At 37.5% G+C, this 17510-nt stretch overlaps 1 protein-coding gene across 1 annotated transcript in view; it reads right to left on the bottom strand.

The window, feature by feature from the left end:
- The window catches only part of ccser1 (coiled-coil serine-rich protein 1), a gene marked incomplete at both ends in the record, with an annotated part of 117543 nt that overhangs the window by 64363 nt on the left and 35670 nt on the right, over positions 1-17510 (bottom strand). The window contains one exon of the mRNA XM_079250883.1: positions 15341-15418. Coding sequence (XP_079107009.1) covers positions 15341-15418 — 78 coding nt within the window. The remainder of the gene's footprint in view (positions 1-15340; positions 15419-17510) is intronic.

A 17510-nucleotide genomic window follows, 5' to 3' on the forward strand; every position in this document is an offset into this window, starting at 1 on the left:
AAATAGATTGAGGCAAAAGAAATAGAAATTACACACGGTTCTAAAAGTGTCTCCCAACCACATTTTTACTTTCATGGTTTGGTCACACCTCGTCATCTAAAGGCCCAGACAACAGGGAGCCACCAGAAGATGGCTCACGGGAAGGTCAATAATGAGAAGTTACATCTAGGAGCTTTCACTACACAATCCGTCATAATTGTAATGCTGACTGATAGTAACTCTGCAGACAAGGAGCAACTAAGTGAGGAAATAGGACTGAGTAGCGAGATGAACAGGACAAAATGACATACGGTCATTACCTCTTCAAGGACATTTAAAGCAGGACTGGAGAAGATGAGCAACGTAACAGGAGGAAAATGAGGGGGAAACATAAGAAAACAGGGGCCGTGACAAAGGGAGTGAAAGGACAGAAAGGGCCCGAGGCTTAGTGTGATGGTCTGAAACTATGGGGAGCTATCTGGCTAAAGGACACAGAGAGTAAGAGAGAAACCACAGGGAACCATATAGCTACATCACCATCCTTTAAATGACCTCACAGAACACCTTTCATTAAGGTACATTAAAACTTTGAAGAGTAAAAAATGTAACCTGTGCACTGCATAATTAGTGCGCATGCCAGTATGTGGTAGAAAAAATATGTAAATTCTGTGAAACCAGAGTGAAAAGGATTAACTAATGCAGCACCTAATGTGAAACATATATGAGTGAAATCTGTGATCAATGATTACTGTAAGATGAATAGGTTCTTGCTAGTAATTTATCATTTATTATTTATTATTTAATTTGTGATTATACAGATTTCAAATAGATAAGACCCCTGAGCATGCTCAGTGCATGAGCTATTATTAGTGTTGTCAAGGCAGCAAATACGTAGAAGTGAAACAAGAAGCATCATTAAAAAGAGTGTCTTTTTTAGGAAAGTTAATTCACAATAGACAAGGGTACTCTGCAAGGTATATAGGTAGGTAGGTTTATATTTACTGAACTTAAAAATTCATTTGCAATGTGGAATACAAACATGTTATGTTGATAAAGTTACTATTAAAACCTCTTTTAGTTTTTGATACAGGTTAATTTGTTATGCTGTACATAAGGCATTGTGTGGCGGGGTATGAACGTATGTGTGTGACAAAGTAGGATGAAGAAGAATATAGTAATAAGGTCTGTCAAAGTCAGATTTTATTCCATCGTTAATATTTAAACTATCTTTTCTCTTTCTAGTACTGACTGACAATTCTTACATGAAAAACTGGAGAAGGCAGGGTGGGGGCTTTCTCCACCAGTGCCAGGCTGAGTTCTGTGTTGCTCCTAACTAAGACTGCAACGATTTGTCCACAAAGTCGACAACGTCAACAATAAAAATTCATCGGCCCAAAATTTCATTGTCTACACGTCGTGTTATAAACGCCCGTAACAGACAGTATAAGAACTCTAAACACCAAGCAAATGACGCAAAGCACCACAGGAAGGGGGCAGTATTGTCATTTTGTGCAGCGTCTTTGTTTAAACAATGAAAAGAACAGACGGCGGTGCAACCTATTTCCAAAGTTTGGGGATATTTCATGCTAAACAAAGTGTTGTTAACTCTGCCAAAGAGGTTATGTTTATACCGGTGTTTATCTGTTTTTTTGTGTTCAAGACAACTCAAAAAGTAATGGATATATTTTCATTACATTTTCAGGAGTTGTTGGAAATGTGAAAAGGAAGAAGTGATTTAATTTTGGTAGTGATCAGGATCACCGTTTGGATTCAGGAATTTTTAAAAGGATTCTGGCCCTTGTTTACCTTACAAAACAGGCTTTTTCAAGATGTAAATCATTTCACTGCAATTCTACGAAGAGTAAGATGTGAAAATATTTTATTTATTTTGTTTTCCTTTTGAGGCAAATTCTGTATAGCTTGGATATGACACTATAGCTAAGTTTGAATGTTTCAAAATAAGTTAGTAGTAAGCTGTTGAGCTTAAATTTAATATTGAACTGGTTCAGGAGTCATTCTTTTAAATAACTAAAGGACATTATGTTGTGACTGACTGGGAATCAGGGTGACATTTATATGATGCAAATGAAGAGAGTGGGGTAAGGCATACTGAAGCCTGTAAAAAGAGCTGCGTCAACTGGAAGCAAAGATGGGGGGGGTGTGACAGAAATAATCGCGACTAATCGAAAAAATTATTTAGAGATTAGTTGACTATTAAAATAATCATTAGTTGCAACCCTACCCCTAACAGCTTTAATTCAGATTATTTTTTCGTAGAGTTGTGAGTCACAAAAAGTTTGGATTGATAGGGCACATGCACACTGCTGCTGTATGTTTGGCTTTAAATGGAATTTTATCCACTTCCAGGGATAGGACAATTGGCTTGGTGCAGCATGAACACCAAATGCACTTAGACATGGACCAAAGAAGCAGACTCTAGTCCACGTAAAAGTCGGAGGTCTCGGTTCACTTACAAACACACTATCCAGCAACCAAACAGAAAGTGACTATGTCAACTGCAATAAAGCGTCAAGCAGAAGGAAGTGATGCAGATAATTGCTCGGGTAAGATGAAAACCATGTGTTGAGAAAACATATGTTCTGCACACCACAGTAAAATTATGAACCCACAACTCGCCTGCACTGAACCTGCATATTTAATCTATGTCATTTTTCCCAGTAAAACTCTGTTTTTGAGGGCCAATTGCCCCGTAGCGAGCAGTTGTTTTAACTATGTGGCATTGGTTTGGTCCACTTGAGTTAAATGCTGTTTAAACACAAATCAAGCCAAAGGAAGGTGTACATTTTTTTGGGGGGGGAAATCCCTGCCTGATGTGAATGCCTCCTTAGTCTAAGTTACTAAACTATACTAGTTGGGGCAGACAGGTTAATTAGATGTTTTATCTGAAACCCCCATCTCCTGTACCTCTGTTTAGTTTTGCAATTACATTTTTGGATTAATCTTTGACCATATGTAGCCGGTTTTTGTAAAACCGATTACCTCTCCCCACCCCCCCCAGTATGACGGCATACTGAAAAAATGCAATACATCTGAAATCAAGTTTTAATTGACTTGTGTATTTTTGCCCGTCTCATTTTACTGGTCTAAATGATGATTAGGTCTGTGTTTACTTTAACAAAAGATAATGGTCAAAGAGGAGCAATCTAAAAGCTCTCTGACATGCTTCCATTCATAAAACCTATGAAATACCTTTTCCACAAGGAAATGGGAAAACAATTAACAAAAACAAAACATAGTGGTGTCAAATCAGAATGCACCTCATTTCCTTGCCTTTACAGGGGAGATAACGTTATTTATAGATAACGAGGGGTTTTTTCAGACTGTCAGCAAATACATACCCAGACAGCACAAAATTGACAAGCGTGAGATTTGGATGGGACTAAAAAATCAGTAACATGCTGTGACAATTACTACATTAGTCAGCCTCTAAAATTAATCTCAGCCAAATAGGAATGAAGGCTTTGCTAAATGAGTTCTCTGGCTAACACCACACAGTGGGTATCCTTTTGAATTGTGTGTGTGTGTGTGATTATCTGTAAATGTTGTGTAAATGCTCAAAAGAGGCATGATATTCAACTGACCTGCTTGGCACATACAGGTCAAAAATAACTTTAGATTATTTGCAAAAAAAAACAGAGAAGAGGCCTTGCATAGTTCAATGCCAGGGCACTGGACATGAAAATTTGATGACCATATAATATTTCAAAACACACCTTCTGGTCATTTGAATACCCATTGCTGAGTAGCTCTAGCATGTGCTACTGTGCAAGAGGTCTTTAAAAAAAGAAAAACATATTACAACTGAGCATTAAAATGAGAAAGTTTACTCTGGTGTTGAAAGAAGAAGCACAAAGGGCATTAAGTCTCCCATCAAGTGGCATTCTAACCAATTTTTCAAGGTTGAATTGAATAAAGACAGCTATGGAAGAAAAGTGGCGCATGCGTATTTTTTTTAATGTGATTGGACTGGCCACGGTGGGGATAAATCTGATCAAAATCATCGAAGTGCATCCACTTTTGTAAAGAGGTGTATTTCTAAATCGAGGTTGAGGCTTCTTTATGCTCAAAATCAGTAACCAGTTGAAGGGGCACATCGATGAATTCTATTCCCCTTGTTGACAGAAATTATTTATTTTTTTCACTTTTAGGACACAACGTACCTTCAAGAAAATGTGTGGGTCGTTTATCTATTAATTCAACAGGCAGCCACTGCCCACTATATGTTGCAAAAAGTGAGAGGTAATAACATAATTGAATACTTTCTGGGATCTTAATAAAAAAAATCTCTTCAACATTTCTATTTTTACTTTCTAAACCAGCTTATTTCATGAAGGAGCTAGAGGGGACATCACAGCACATTTGAAGGCATCTTTATGCTTTTGCAGGTTTTATCAGTATTTGGGAATCCTAAACCCAGAGATCCATATTATCACTAAAGTAAGCTGAATTTTGTCTCTATCACAAAAACAAATATTATATATTTGTTTTGCAAATATATAATATTTCAATCCAACTTAAAGAAAAAATAATAATTTATGACATCTATTTAAATGTTTTAATATTCTTCTCTGTTTTAAATGACTAACATACTTTAAATTTTAACCATGTTTGAGCACATGATGTAGTCAAAAGCTATGAACAAAAAAAAAAAAAAACAGCAAAAACTTCAAAAACCACCATAAAACTATCTGTTGATCTTCAGTGTTTTACTATTTGGCATTTTTGACTGATATATGTCCACACGAGCAACCTTTTTTAGTCCACAAATGCAGCATATACTTGCTGGACTTAATGTGTATGTAAAGAAGAGTGCTGAAGTTGGAACAAAAGGTGCCAAATTGGGTATGTGGTGCCTCTTGTTTCAGCATGTTTGTTGGCTGCCTGAGTCAAATGAGTGGTTACAATTTGATGCCACACCATTTACCAAGTTTAAATCTATTCCAGTCTTTCATGTGGCTAATCTCATGTTATTAGCTGAAAGCTGTTCACAGTTCTATTTCAAAGTCTTTGTGAAGGGAATACAGAAACTCCCCGTCTATTTTTTCTCGCGGAATGACTGCTTAGACAATTTTTAGTATCCTTCTTTTTATCAAGCTTAAATATTTATAAATGGATTTATATTTTAAAAAAAACAAAAAAAAAAACAAAACATACTAAAGCACTGGAAAACTCAAAGATATGTGTTTACAAAGCTAAAGCATGAACCACTATACTTTATATACTTGTACAGAGCCACTTACAACTTTTCAGTATTAATGGAACAAAGCATTGATCACATAATCTCTGTTCTTATTTAACTGCACTCGTGTGATGAACAAACAGGACCAGAGCTGATTTTAAGATACTTTGTAAATGTATAAAATATCATGTTTTGTACTTCTCTAATTAGTGATTATTATTAACTCCTTATTCATCAACTAGGCTTTTAATGGAAAGAATGCAATGAAAATATTTAAAAACCCCAGAGGGATGTTGCAATGCTGTAGTATTTTTTTTTTACCAACAACAATAACAACAATAAATAAATTAGAAGAAAGGGACTTATTCCAACAGGTTACTGGAGCGATCTGCTGTATCTTTCTGTTACATATTACTTTTAATGAAAGAACACCAATAAAATCTCCTGACTATCTCAAAATGAAATAAAACACGAGTATCTGCTTTTTATCCTTCTTAGGCCCTTCCTCTCTGATATAATTTTTCTGTTACAGTCAGCACTAGCAAACACCTGGAGATTTGGGCTCTCAAAACCATCAACCAAGTCTGTAACCTTGGAGTGTTGATAGACTTAGATCTGACTTTCAGCAGCCACGTCAAAGCTGCCACTAAGACAGCTTTTCATCATCAGAAACATCAACAGAATTATAAGTCTAGTCTGCCAGAAAGACCGGGAGAAAGTCATCCATGCATTCATTACCAGTAGACTGGCTTACTGGAATGGTCTTTAAACAACACTTCGTACAAAGAGCATTAAATATGTGCAGGTTATCCAGAACACTGCAGCTACAGAGCTTTAACTAGGACGAAGAGATCTGAACATGTCACACCTGTTTCAAAATTTTGACACTGAACCAGAACCGTTTAGGACCAGAATACATCTGTGATTTGTTCATAAAATATAGACCAAGTAGAGCTCCTAGATCTAAAGACTCAGGTCAACCAGTCCAGACCAGAGTCCAGACTAAACATGGAGAAGCAGATTTAGCTGTTATGTTGAAAACAAGTGGAACGAACTGCCAGTGGAGTTTAAACTCTCATCAAATGTAGACATTTTAAATTAATGTTAAAACTATTTCTTTTTCTTATGCACCTATGCATTACCTCCACCTGGTTTCCTTTAAATGATCTTGCTTTCAAATATTTAAAATTAATTTATTATTTTTTTACTATTATATTTTTAATTCTTTGTTGTCTTTTATGCTTCTTTACACCACCTGCACTGCTTTTAATATTTTATGTAAAGCACTTTGATTGTCTTGTACATGAAAGGTGCTATACAAATAAACTTGCCGTGCCTATTAAAAATCAAAAGAATAACTAATTTAAATCAAACATGTCTACTAGCAGCCTAAAGCAATTAGTTTCAATTGAGTGTACACATTTTATTTGAAATCAGTGTCCTGCTTGGTTTTGTAAAGGCAGTGTATGTTATATATTTGTATGTGTGCTTATTATATATTTAAATCAGTGCAGCTTCTGCAGTGAAGTGGACTCCACATCGGTCTGTTGTGGTGAGGAAGGAGCTGAGCCAAAATGCGAAGCTCTCGATTTACTGGTCGATCTGTGTTCCTACCCCCACCTATGGTCACAATCTGCGGGTAGTGACTGAAAGAACAATACTGTAAAAACAAGAGGCCAAAATAAACTTCCTCTGAAGGATGGCTAGGCTCTTCTTTAAAGGGTGAGAAGCTTGGTCATCTGGGAGGGACTCAGAGTAGAGTCACTGCTCCTCTCCAAGAGAAGCCAAGATGAGGTGGCTCTCGCATCAGGTCAGGCTGCCCCCTGGACATTTCCCTGGTGAGGTTTTCCAGATGCATCCCATTGGGAGGAAACCTTGGGGACAACCCATGACACACTGGAAGAATTATATCTATTGGCTGGCCAGGAAGTGCATCCGGATCCCCCTGGAGGAGCTGGTAAATGTGACTGGGGAGAGAGAAGTGTGGGCTTCCCTGCTTATGCAGCTGCCCTGCTAACCTGACCCTGGGTATGCGGTAAGAAAATGGATGGTTAAATGGATGGCACAATATAATTTTGATTTGGGATTACTAAAGTATTGGTTCATTTTGTGACTGATGCACAGCAACCAACTAAGAAAATATTTATAGATAAATTAGAGAGATGTGCCTACTCATTTTAAAATCCAAGAAAGTGTGATTAGAAATGTTTTAGTCCATGTTTGGAGATCTTAGTGCATGTGTTCTGTGCCTGCTAAGTTCATTTAAAAATAAAAATAAAAATAACAGATGCCACCTCTGTCACATATCTTTCCCTTCCACTAGTCTGAAAATAAAGTTAGAATTGTTTTAAAACAACACTAAATATAACTATAGCTACCTCAATACCATATATTTATAGTGTTATTTTACAGAATAAAGCAAATAATAGAAAAGAGACAGATTACATGCTGTGAAATACCACAATTCTAACTGAAATAAAAACTATGTTGTGCACTTGACTGTGTTTGATGATCCCATGAATAGCGATCAAGTAGGAAACACCAGACTTCTACCAGATTTCCTCTTGCAGAGACAGGAACTCAGGTATATCTACAATATTAAGCTAAAGCACACAAAGGTAGGCTTTACCTGTCTATACTTGGCATAAGCATGTATATAAAGGGAGCTAATCGCAGGTGGACAGCTCTAAGTGCTTCAGTTCACACCATAATCAATGCATCTTGAGTAGCCACTTGTGAGTAGACCTTATTTCTTGCGGCAACTAAGATATGACAAACAACAACCTATACACTTATTACGTGCTTACTTTGCACTTCTTTGCTTGGTCTTCATGCACTTTGCCTTTTAAAAAGATTTCTACTTAATCATTATGTCAAGGTTTCCAACTGTTCTTCAACCTGACGGTTGTTTCTCACTTGTACGTCGCTTTGGATAAGACTGTGAGCCAAATAACTGCATGTAAATGTAATTGTAAAAGTACAGTTAAATATTTCATGCAGTATTACATGCCTGTGTGTCAAAGTGAATCTGGTCTTCTCTGAAATTTGAAAAAGCACAGCTTACAAGGTCATGATAGCTGCTGAGATTCATTAGAAATAACAAAAAGCATATACTCTGTGGGAAATACCAGATGGTGGGAATAAATATTGAAGGTGAACATCAAAACTGTTTGCTATTTCTTAATGTGAATTCTGCAACTTCAGCTTAGTGACAATAAAAATAATGCAAAGCAAAACTGCATTTTGAAATTTTGATAAAGTTTTTAGTATCTCTGGAGATGAAGTGGCAAACTTTTTAGGTTAAGAAATTCTTTTTTTTTCTCTGTAACACAGATGGCAAATCAGTCTAAGTTTGCAACCAGCCCACAGCTAAAAAGGTTTTATAAGATGTTAGAATAATAAATGATTTAAGATGTAAGAAGGCCTGTTCAATTTTTTTGTTAAGGTTTTTGATTAAATCTCAAGAAGACCTATCCGTAATTTATCACTCATATAAAAGAAGAGACATTTTACAGAGGATATGGAATTAAGGACATCTTTTTTATGAACTTTTCTAAATGAAATCACAGTCTCTTTCTCAAACTTCAGACACTTGAGTTTGTGACACTGCGCAAGGAACTGTCCATCCTATCTCTGAGAGAGAAAGTTTGGAGAAATTTTAAAGTTTGTGCATTTAATATATGTGTACGGATTCTCTTTTTTTTGTGTGTAGGGATTCTCAACCTTGTTCAAGTCAGGGGCTCCTTATGAAGGAGAACATTTGCCAAGGACCCCAATCATAACTCTGACTCCAATCAAAACATATTTATTTTCATTTGAACAACTAGTTGATAGGATCTATTACATTTGAAACTTTTAACTTCAGTACTTAACAGAAACTTAGAATCACTTTTACAAATTGCATATTAGAACTTTTTAACAGGGTCATTTTTATTTCAATTCAAAGCACTGACCTCTGTGCTTTGGTAAGTTTTATGTAACAGATCTTAAAACTTTCAGGAAAGTGACCAGAATCAGGACTGGAAAAGCCCAAATGAATACAGACTTTAAAAAAAAAAAAACAAAACAAAAAAAAAAAAAACAGTAAAATATTGCATAGCTAAGTAAAGTGATTCAACTTTAAGATCACGGCTTCATCGCCCCTTTTGCAAGTTATTAGCAAAAGGTGCACAAAATAAAAAGAATACTGATCTACTAAGATCCCAATTTGCAAGCAGTAATTTGCATGTGCAGTCTAGAATTTGTGCATGGGCTGAACCACGATTTGCAGATGATTTACTAAGAAAGATGCGTTAATGGTTGGTCCGTGCAAACATGTCAGAGACTATTCAAATGAGAGTTTGAATAGAGGGGGGGGGGGGGCATATATTCATATCACAGTTCCTTGTTTTTAATGTAGGTCTCATTTAATTTTTTACTAAAGATTTTATAAATTTACCCAACTATAAACCAGCCATCTAAAAACTCACCAGCTCGCAACTTGAATGTCAGATAATGGTATTTAAAAAAACAAAATTAAATAAATATAAATAAAATAAATGAACAAAAGAATAATGCACTAACCCAAAGAGAAAAAAATGGAGAAAAAATAAACTTGTTTGGTCCCATTTAATGACTGCAGAGTGCATGGAAACCTAATAACCGTGGCCATCCAGTGGCACATGGCATTTAGGACCCAGACGGCACATCTGAAAAGCAGGACAGGAAGATCCTAGCTGTGACAGCTACTGTATACTGGAACAGATGCTTGTGCAGACCTGTAAGTGGATTTGCCATTGCAAGTAGGCTCCTGAATGACTCCTCCTTGCTCCACATCCATCTTGAGGACCTCCAAGAGCTCCAAAATGCTGAATAAAGCAACGTGTTTTGGTTACCATTTCCTTGTTCATCCTGAAAAATGTGTTCTCTGTGACTCATGGTTTCATTTTGATGTCTCTCTGTTTCCATAATAATCGCAGCCATGAGTGTGCGTTTACCCACACAGACTGTTTGCACCTCCTTTTGAAACGTGCTAAACATAGGCGCACTTACTAAAAGCAAAACTGCTATCAGGTTTGATAGATCACATGGTTGGTATTAAATTAATATAATTACATTTTTTCCTCCCAACACACAGAGAATAGCATGTTAGCACCCCGTATTCATTCTGCCAGATGTACTAAGTGGCTGGAGATTTGCAATTTTGTACCTTTGAAAGATGCAGCCCTCTGATTACAGCCCTTGCGGTGTTCCTAAATCAGTTTGTATTTTTTCATGCGTGTGCAGTGAGTTTGCAAGCATTTTAGTACATGCAAACCTTTAGTAGATCCGGCCGTTTGTATTAAGTTTTGTCAATAATATTACTCATAAACTTTATCAAAGGCTTGACCCGCACCAAGAAGGATGGATGACAAACTCAGACCATTCTCCACCTGAAAACCAACCCAGTATTTTTTTTATTGCAGTCAAATTTAAAAATGATAACTCAAAGATGTAAATGATGTGTTGCATGGCTTCAGCTGTGAGTTTGGAAAGGAAACTGAGAAAGGAAGGACCAAAAGGCTTTCATGATTAACCAGCTGAAATTGGACTTTCTGTGTCATGTCACTGGACAATTCCAACAGTTGTTCCCTGCCTGACCTGTGAAGAGATTAGCTGTCACTTGTTGAAGAGGATGAATTTAAAAAACATATCCGCCATGCTGATCAATGATTAGAGAAACATGACATATTTATGTAAACTGTATCATATCAACTTCTTTAATTGGATCAAAGGATGTTGAGTCACTTTCTTTGTTCAGTTTTCACACTGATCATAATGTCTGGTCATACATTTATTCAAAAATTAGGGAAAAAATATTTTGTGAACCCCAGATTATTTGTGGTGGATCCCCAAAGGTCCAGGGACCCCATTTTAAGATAAGTGAATGTAGGGTATGCATGTAGTTGTGTGGAAATGTTGTTATGATACTCTGTAATCAACGCGACTACATGTGTTTTTTCTAGAAGTTAATATTCTATTCATACCGTATGGGGTGTTCTACATTTATAATTATAGATGAGCAGTTGCTGGAATTATAAATTATTCATAATTATGTAGCATCTGACACGATAATAAACATTTCACTGTGAAAATAAGTTATGAACGTCTTCAGAGACAAAGGTAAAAGTACAAAAATGTCAGTTGTATATTTCTGGGACCAAAGTTGTTGTTCTTGATGTTTGATGTTTGTTTTTCAAGACATTTCTGCCTGGAATACACCTTTGACAGTAATTCTGATGTGATTTTCTTGTTCTTTCTTCTAAAATACAGTAAGGCACTTTAACTGGGACAAAATCTGGCAAAGAACAAAAATCGTGTCATATGCACTCAGTTTAAATTAAACTAGGGCGCACTGTGACACTGCTGCCTCTCAGGTGGCTACCGTAGATTATTTTTACACCCACAGAGTCGTTTTCTGGAGTGCCAGGACAAACTCTCTTCCTCTCACGCCCCCCTCAATTCCTCTTTCTTCCTTCAACCTTCTTACCATCACTCTGCCTGCCTACTTCATCAAACCATTCCTTCATTTCTGCTCTTCTTCACCACCATCTCGTTCACTCTTTACTTCCTTCTGTCTTCTTTTTACTTATGTAAAGTAGCGTCACAAGCCCATGTAAAACTATAGCTCCTGCACTTTCCCAAAAGCTTTTCTCTTCAATTTTTGTTTTTAAGTAATGTGTTATTCTCAGGACTGCAGGATTTTCATCATGTTTAGTTAGCATCTACAAAGACAAGCTTCCTTTACATGTCAAAGGATCAATAACAGAAAGATGGATGTGGCTCCTTCATTTTCTTATCTTCAAACATCAGTTACATGTCATGCTGCCCGCTCCTCTCAGTCACTGACTGCAAGCAGAGGTGTTCAAGCTTCAGGATAGCAACAACCTTGCGGCCTCAAGACAATATTGGTGGCTGTGACTGTCAGCAATTGTCAAATTATCAGCCCGTGTCATGATGTTGTATAATGTGGAGTGTGATAAGCTGTTCTGCAGAAAAAACTGCTAAGCAAGTGAGAACTGCTTTAAGAACACATTGCGTACAGATAATACCAGTGTCTACAGTGTCAAAAGTCAACCTACATGCTGATATAAAAATGTATAACAGCAAGAACTTGTAACACAAAGAATGACAACAAACAGCGCATAGATGTGGAATGGAGTTGAATTGTGACAAATAAAAAGTGACACTTTACAATTCCTTGTTCAATGATTACTTTTGGGTTTCATATCATATAACTGTAACAAAAGTCCGTTTTTGTTTCAGACATTTTAATCAGGCCATTTTCCATCTTGTTCTCAATGAAAGCTGCAACCTTCCAGTCTCTCCACAACCTCTGCCTGCCATTTGCATATTTGTGTCCCTACAAGTCATAGCTGCTGTCTTCATGCTGTGTCCCACCCTACATTTTTAATTTTTCCTTATCATCCTGCTCCCATTGATACTACATGTAGGTCAGAAAGAAGGGCACCCCCTCTCTCACACTCACACTCTCACACACACACACTCACACACATACACACACACACTCTCTTACACACACACACACACACACACACACACACACACACACACACACACACACACAAATAATTGTATTATACTAAATCCAATGTCACAGTTGCAAAATAAATAAATAAACAAATAAGAAAATGAAATTCTGTGATTCTCCTGATGTTGAAAATACACATTAATAATTAATATTTATTGGCAAACTATAGGAAATGTGAGTTTTTACTGGAGTTTAAGCACCTTTTCTGCCATATACAGTTTTTATACTGTAGCAAAAGGAACTCCAATACAGTGTAATGAAAAGAAACAGAAAAAAAACACATCACCACAGGCAAACACCACGCAGTTGGGACTATGCTCTCTCCACCGACAGTCTAACAAGAATTCTGCAGTGACCTAACTCTCAGGGAAAAGCTTGCCAAAAGCCCTCCCTTGGTAGACTTAAACCCTGCTCTCACTCTCACATACAAGCAAGCACTTCAGTAGTGGCTCACACATATGCTCCCTACAGAGATTAATAAATCTTATCCAGATCGTACAGCTCTGATGGACTTAGTTGACAGAGGGGGTCTGGAGTCTGTCAAGGCAAGCAAGGCACTTTGCCCCACTCATATTAAATTTATGCCCACCTCTGTTGTTCTGCATCATTCTTTGTGCAGTTCCTTTTTTCTTTTTCACTCGCCCCTTCACCCTACATGCCCTGCCCCACTGCTCTCTTTCTTCATATTTGATCTCTTCATGATTCATTAGAAGCTAGTGTGGGGAAAAGGCTGTTCATTGTTATAAAAAAAAAGCTAAAATTGAAGGGGACACACAACTCAAAGAAGGATTTTATGTTTTTGATCAGACAGACTGCTGTGCTCTTATAACTAAACAAGTTGGCCAAGCAAGGCTTGTCAGAACATGACCATGCAAAAGCACAACAACTGAGATCAACAATAACACTGTAAACTGCATAAATAAAATTCTGACTAGCTATTCATAACACTGTGAGATGAGCTGCTCTTTTATTGATCCTCATCAGGTTATATGACACAGGCATGTGACACAGTGGTTAAAGTGGAACTATTATGTGCATTTCAGGCTAATTTATTTTTATTTCTGAGACCAGAAGGGCTGGGATTGATCGAGTTATTGTCACAAATCGCTCTATTTACTTCAGACCGACCCTCTCCGTAGGCTGTCAGATCAGACTGTGGGCAAAACAAGTGGATTGAGACTCTTCCGCATTAAACCCCGCTTCCAGCCACTGCACTACATCGGGAGCGCACACCGCACCTGCTTTCACCGTCATTGTAACATCTCAGAAACAGAAGGATTAGGCCAATATGAACTCAATAAAAAAACAAAATACAATGTCAACACATAGCATACAGCCCTACATGTTGGAACCTGAATCAGACCCTGAAAACGAAGTGGAAAACAGCAACCCACAGCAACGAATGCAGCAGGATGTCTCTCTTTGGTAAACTCACCAGCCATCGTTGGAAATAACTTTATCCCACGTTTTCCACCCGCCTGATGTATTTGTACATGCCCTTGTTAACCAGTAGAAGGTAACCTATCACCGAACCTTATCCTTGGACGTCACAAGGATTTCCAAGTAGAAAAAACTCTCTAAAACGACGCGTTTTTCGTCGCCATGGAAACCAAACGGAGAGAGTGCTGGAACACAAACTCAAACTTAAACATGCGTTTAGGTGATAAAAAAACAGTGTCGTTCACATGTCTGATGAGGATTCAACACTGTGACACTGTAGAAAGCTCAGAAAACTTGAACTACCATAATAGGACCCCTTTAAACAAAGGTTTGAGACATAAATTTGAGTAAAGGTAGACGGTGGGTTGGTGGCCATGTTACTCTTTAAATCTTCCTTCAGTGATAACTCTAACTGTACATTGTATAAGTACATAAAATCCACTTACCATTACAAAGTAACTGTTGTTGGTGCCCCTGACCTTACAGATTGTAAGTTTTAAAGTTTCCTGCTATATTTGTTTATTCTTAAGTAATGAATCACTTGAAAAATGCCTTTTTTTATATATATATATATGTGACGTCATGTTTTACTAACCTCAACACCATTTATTGATTTGGCACAAGGAAGTATTTTACTTTAATGATAGAATTTTGTGTTACATAATTCAGGTTAGTGTCAACCTTTGCCATCAATCTCGTTAATTTCATAAATATCTATAATGTCAGATGGATATGACATAAAAAAAAAGAAAAATGAGAGAGAGGAACTGCAAAAGCACCATAGAAGAAGTGCTGGTACTATAGCAGGGATGTGTTTGCATGAAGTGGAAACAAGTAAAATATGTGTTTATTTAAGAGCAAGAACATTAAAAATAGGACAGTGTAAAGCAGTGCCACGGGGTGCCACCCTGTAAATCGCCACTAAGCAGTGCGTGGGGGTCATAATTATGGGGTCTGTTTTGACAAGTGTCTTTCTGTGACAAGTTTGTATTTAAAATAATAAGAGAAAACCATTAATGCAAAAATCTTAATTTGTAGAAGGTTTCTCTTATTAGTCCTAATTTCTTTTATTATCATTAAAACAAAAAAAATGTAATACTGTTCAGAAGCAAAAAGTGATGTTGGAATAGAAAAAGTCTGCTATAGGTTACCTTGACTGGAAGAGACTTTTCACTACAAGGGCTGATGGGTAGCGACTGGAGGCTGCTAGCAGGGCTCGTCTCTGTGCTCTGTAAACACAAAACCATAAGCATAAGGAAGGCATGCAGATGATTTACATCATTAAGGCAATAGAGCAATAATGTGCACTCCATGATCCTTACAGGACAAATCTCAATTATTCCCTCAATTTGTCACTCAATGGAGGGATATACAGTATGTTCTTGCAACTTTGTTTTTACACTGCAGGATTCCTAACCTTTGCATTATTTTTTGAAGAACATCTGACAGGCAACATTACTTTTATTCTATTGATCTCAACTGGAACCAATTTTGTTGCTTGTTTTTTTGGGGGGGGTTTTTCCAACAAAAAGTAGAGGTGAGTGAGATGGTTTAATGTTATTCACGTGGGTTTTTATTTAATTTGTGTGTTTTCTCAAGTCAACTCGAGTCAGACACATTTTGGAAATGCTTTCTGACACAGCTAACAAGAGGTCAGAAAGCAGGGCCAGCTAGAAGGGTTCCAAAACACAGGCGCACACTAGGAACCCCATGTAGGCGTGCATTCACTAGACAATAATGGCACACACAGTCACACACAGACAAGCACACACACAGAAACTTAGTTGTCCTGCAATGCGCAAACGCTGGTCTAAATGTCACTTGTAAGGAATTATAATGGGACAGACGGGAAAGCCAGAAAGGATATAATCAGGTATTCAGTCAGGACTACCGACCGATATTGACGTAATGCTGCATGACAATGATATGACAACAGAACATGACGAAGGCAACAGGAGGACATGAGGAAAGCAAAGATTTTCAGTTCATTCATAATCAAATTTTGCTGTTTCAGATAGATGACTCAGTTAACATTATGCTACAAAATGTGCAGTTTAGGCCAATATTGTAATTATAAAGCACTTCTGGCCTATTTGAACTAAGTTCTGAGAAACATTGCAGTCCAAATCTTTGCACAGCATAAACTCAATGGTTTATTGGTTTGGCTGACCTTTTAAAGACGTACACCTCCCTATCAGAATTATAGGTGTGCTATGGCGCCAGGCCCTCAATGTGTCATCAGTGATCAATGCCTTTCCCTATGTAGAGAGACAGGCGTGCACTCACTGACACCCTCATGTGCACACGCAGCATCACTCCCTCTTTCTCTCTCTAACACAAACACATTCCCTTTAAGGTCACCCCTGTCCCACAGGCCTTAACACACAACTGTCCCCACAATTAGATGTGGCTCAGTAAAAAGCCTCTCAGATTTAAGAATTGGCTGCTGGGGAGCTATGAATTTAATGACATACACTACACTGAAACCGAATGTCTACAGATGATAAATGGCCTTAGGAGGGAAAGCAGGTTTAGTAGTTGATGCACACCTTTAATCACACTCACACATCACTTGAATTAGGAAATGAAATCCTTCAAATAAGAGAAGGGATATGCATTCTCACTCCTTCTCAATGACACTTTGCTTTTTATGTGAAGCCAGCCTCCTTTGAAAAAAAATAACACTGTCATGCAATGCAGTGAGAAAGCATTAAACTAGAATTACTGTACTTACAACTTAGCTTTTCTCCAGGAGGCTATCTTTCACTTTTTTTTTGTTCAGTACGACACAAAATTTAGCTGTAGGAGTCCACATAAACTTTTAAACATGGTGATGGCTTCTCTTTTTTCCCCAAATTCGATTACTGGACAGAAGGTGCCTCAGGGGGTAGAGTCTATAGGACCTCCGCCTGGTGTTAAATGTGTGAATATAGTACAACGTCCGCACAGGCTCCAAATATGTACTGTAACAAATGAGCTGTCACAGTTTAGCTAGAATCCATGGCTGACATTGACAAATTGGGATCATTGTGTTAGGCAGCGTTATATTAGGAGGCACTTTAGAAATGTTTCCTCATAAAACCAACAGAATATACGGCTAAAAGAGAAAAAATTATGGACCCTCAGCTAAAAAGTGCTGATGTGAAAAATAACAAACGATAAACACTGATGATCATAAGAGGTACTACATCACTGCTTGTGGTCATGTATATCTGTGTGATAGTTAACACTCTTCTTTCAGATAGTGGCATGCTTTGCTACATCTTACCGACAACCTTGCAAGGGCTAACACTGGAGTACAGTGCCCAACCATTTGCAGTA

Source organism: Telmatherina bonti (genome assembly GCF_933228915.1).
Source record: "Telmatherina bonti genome assembly, chromosome: 13".
Taxonomy (NCBI): Eukaryota; Metazoa; Chordata; class Actinopteri; order Atheriniformes; family Telmatherinidae; genus Telmatherina; species Telmatherina bonti.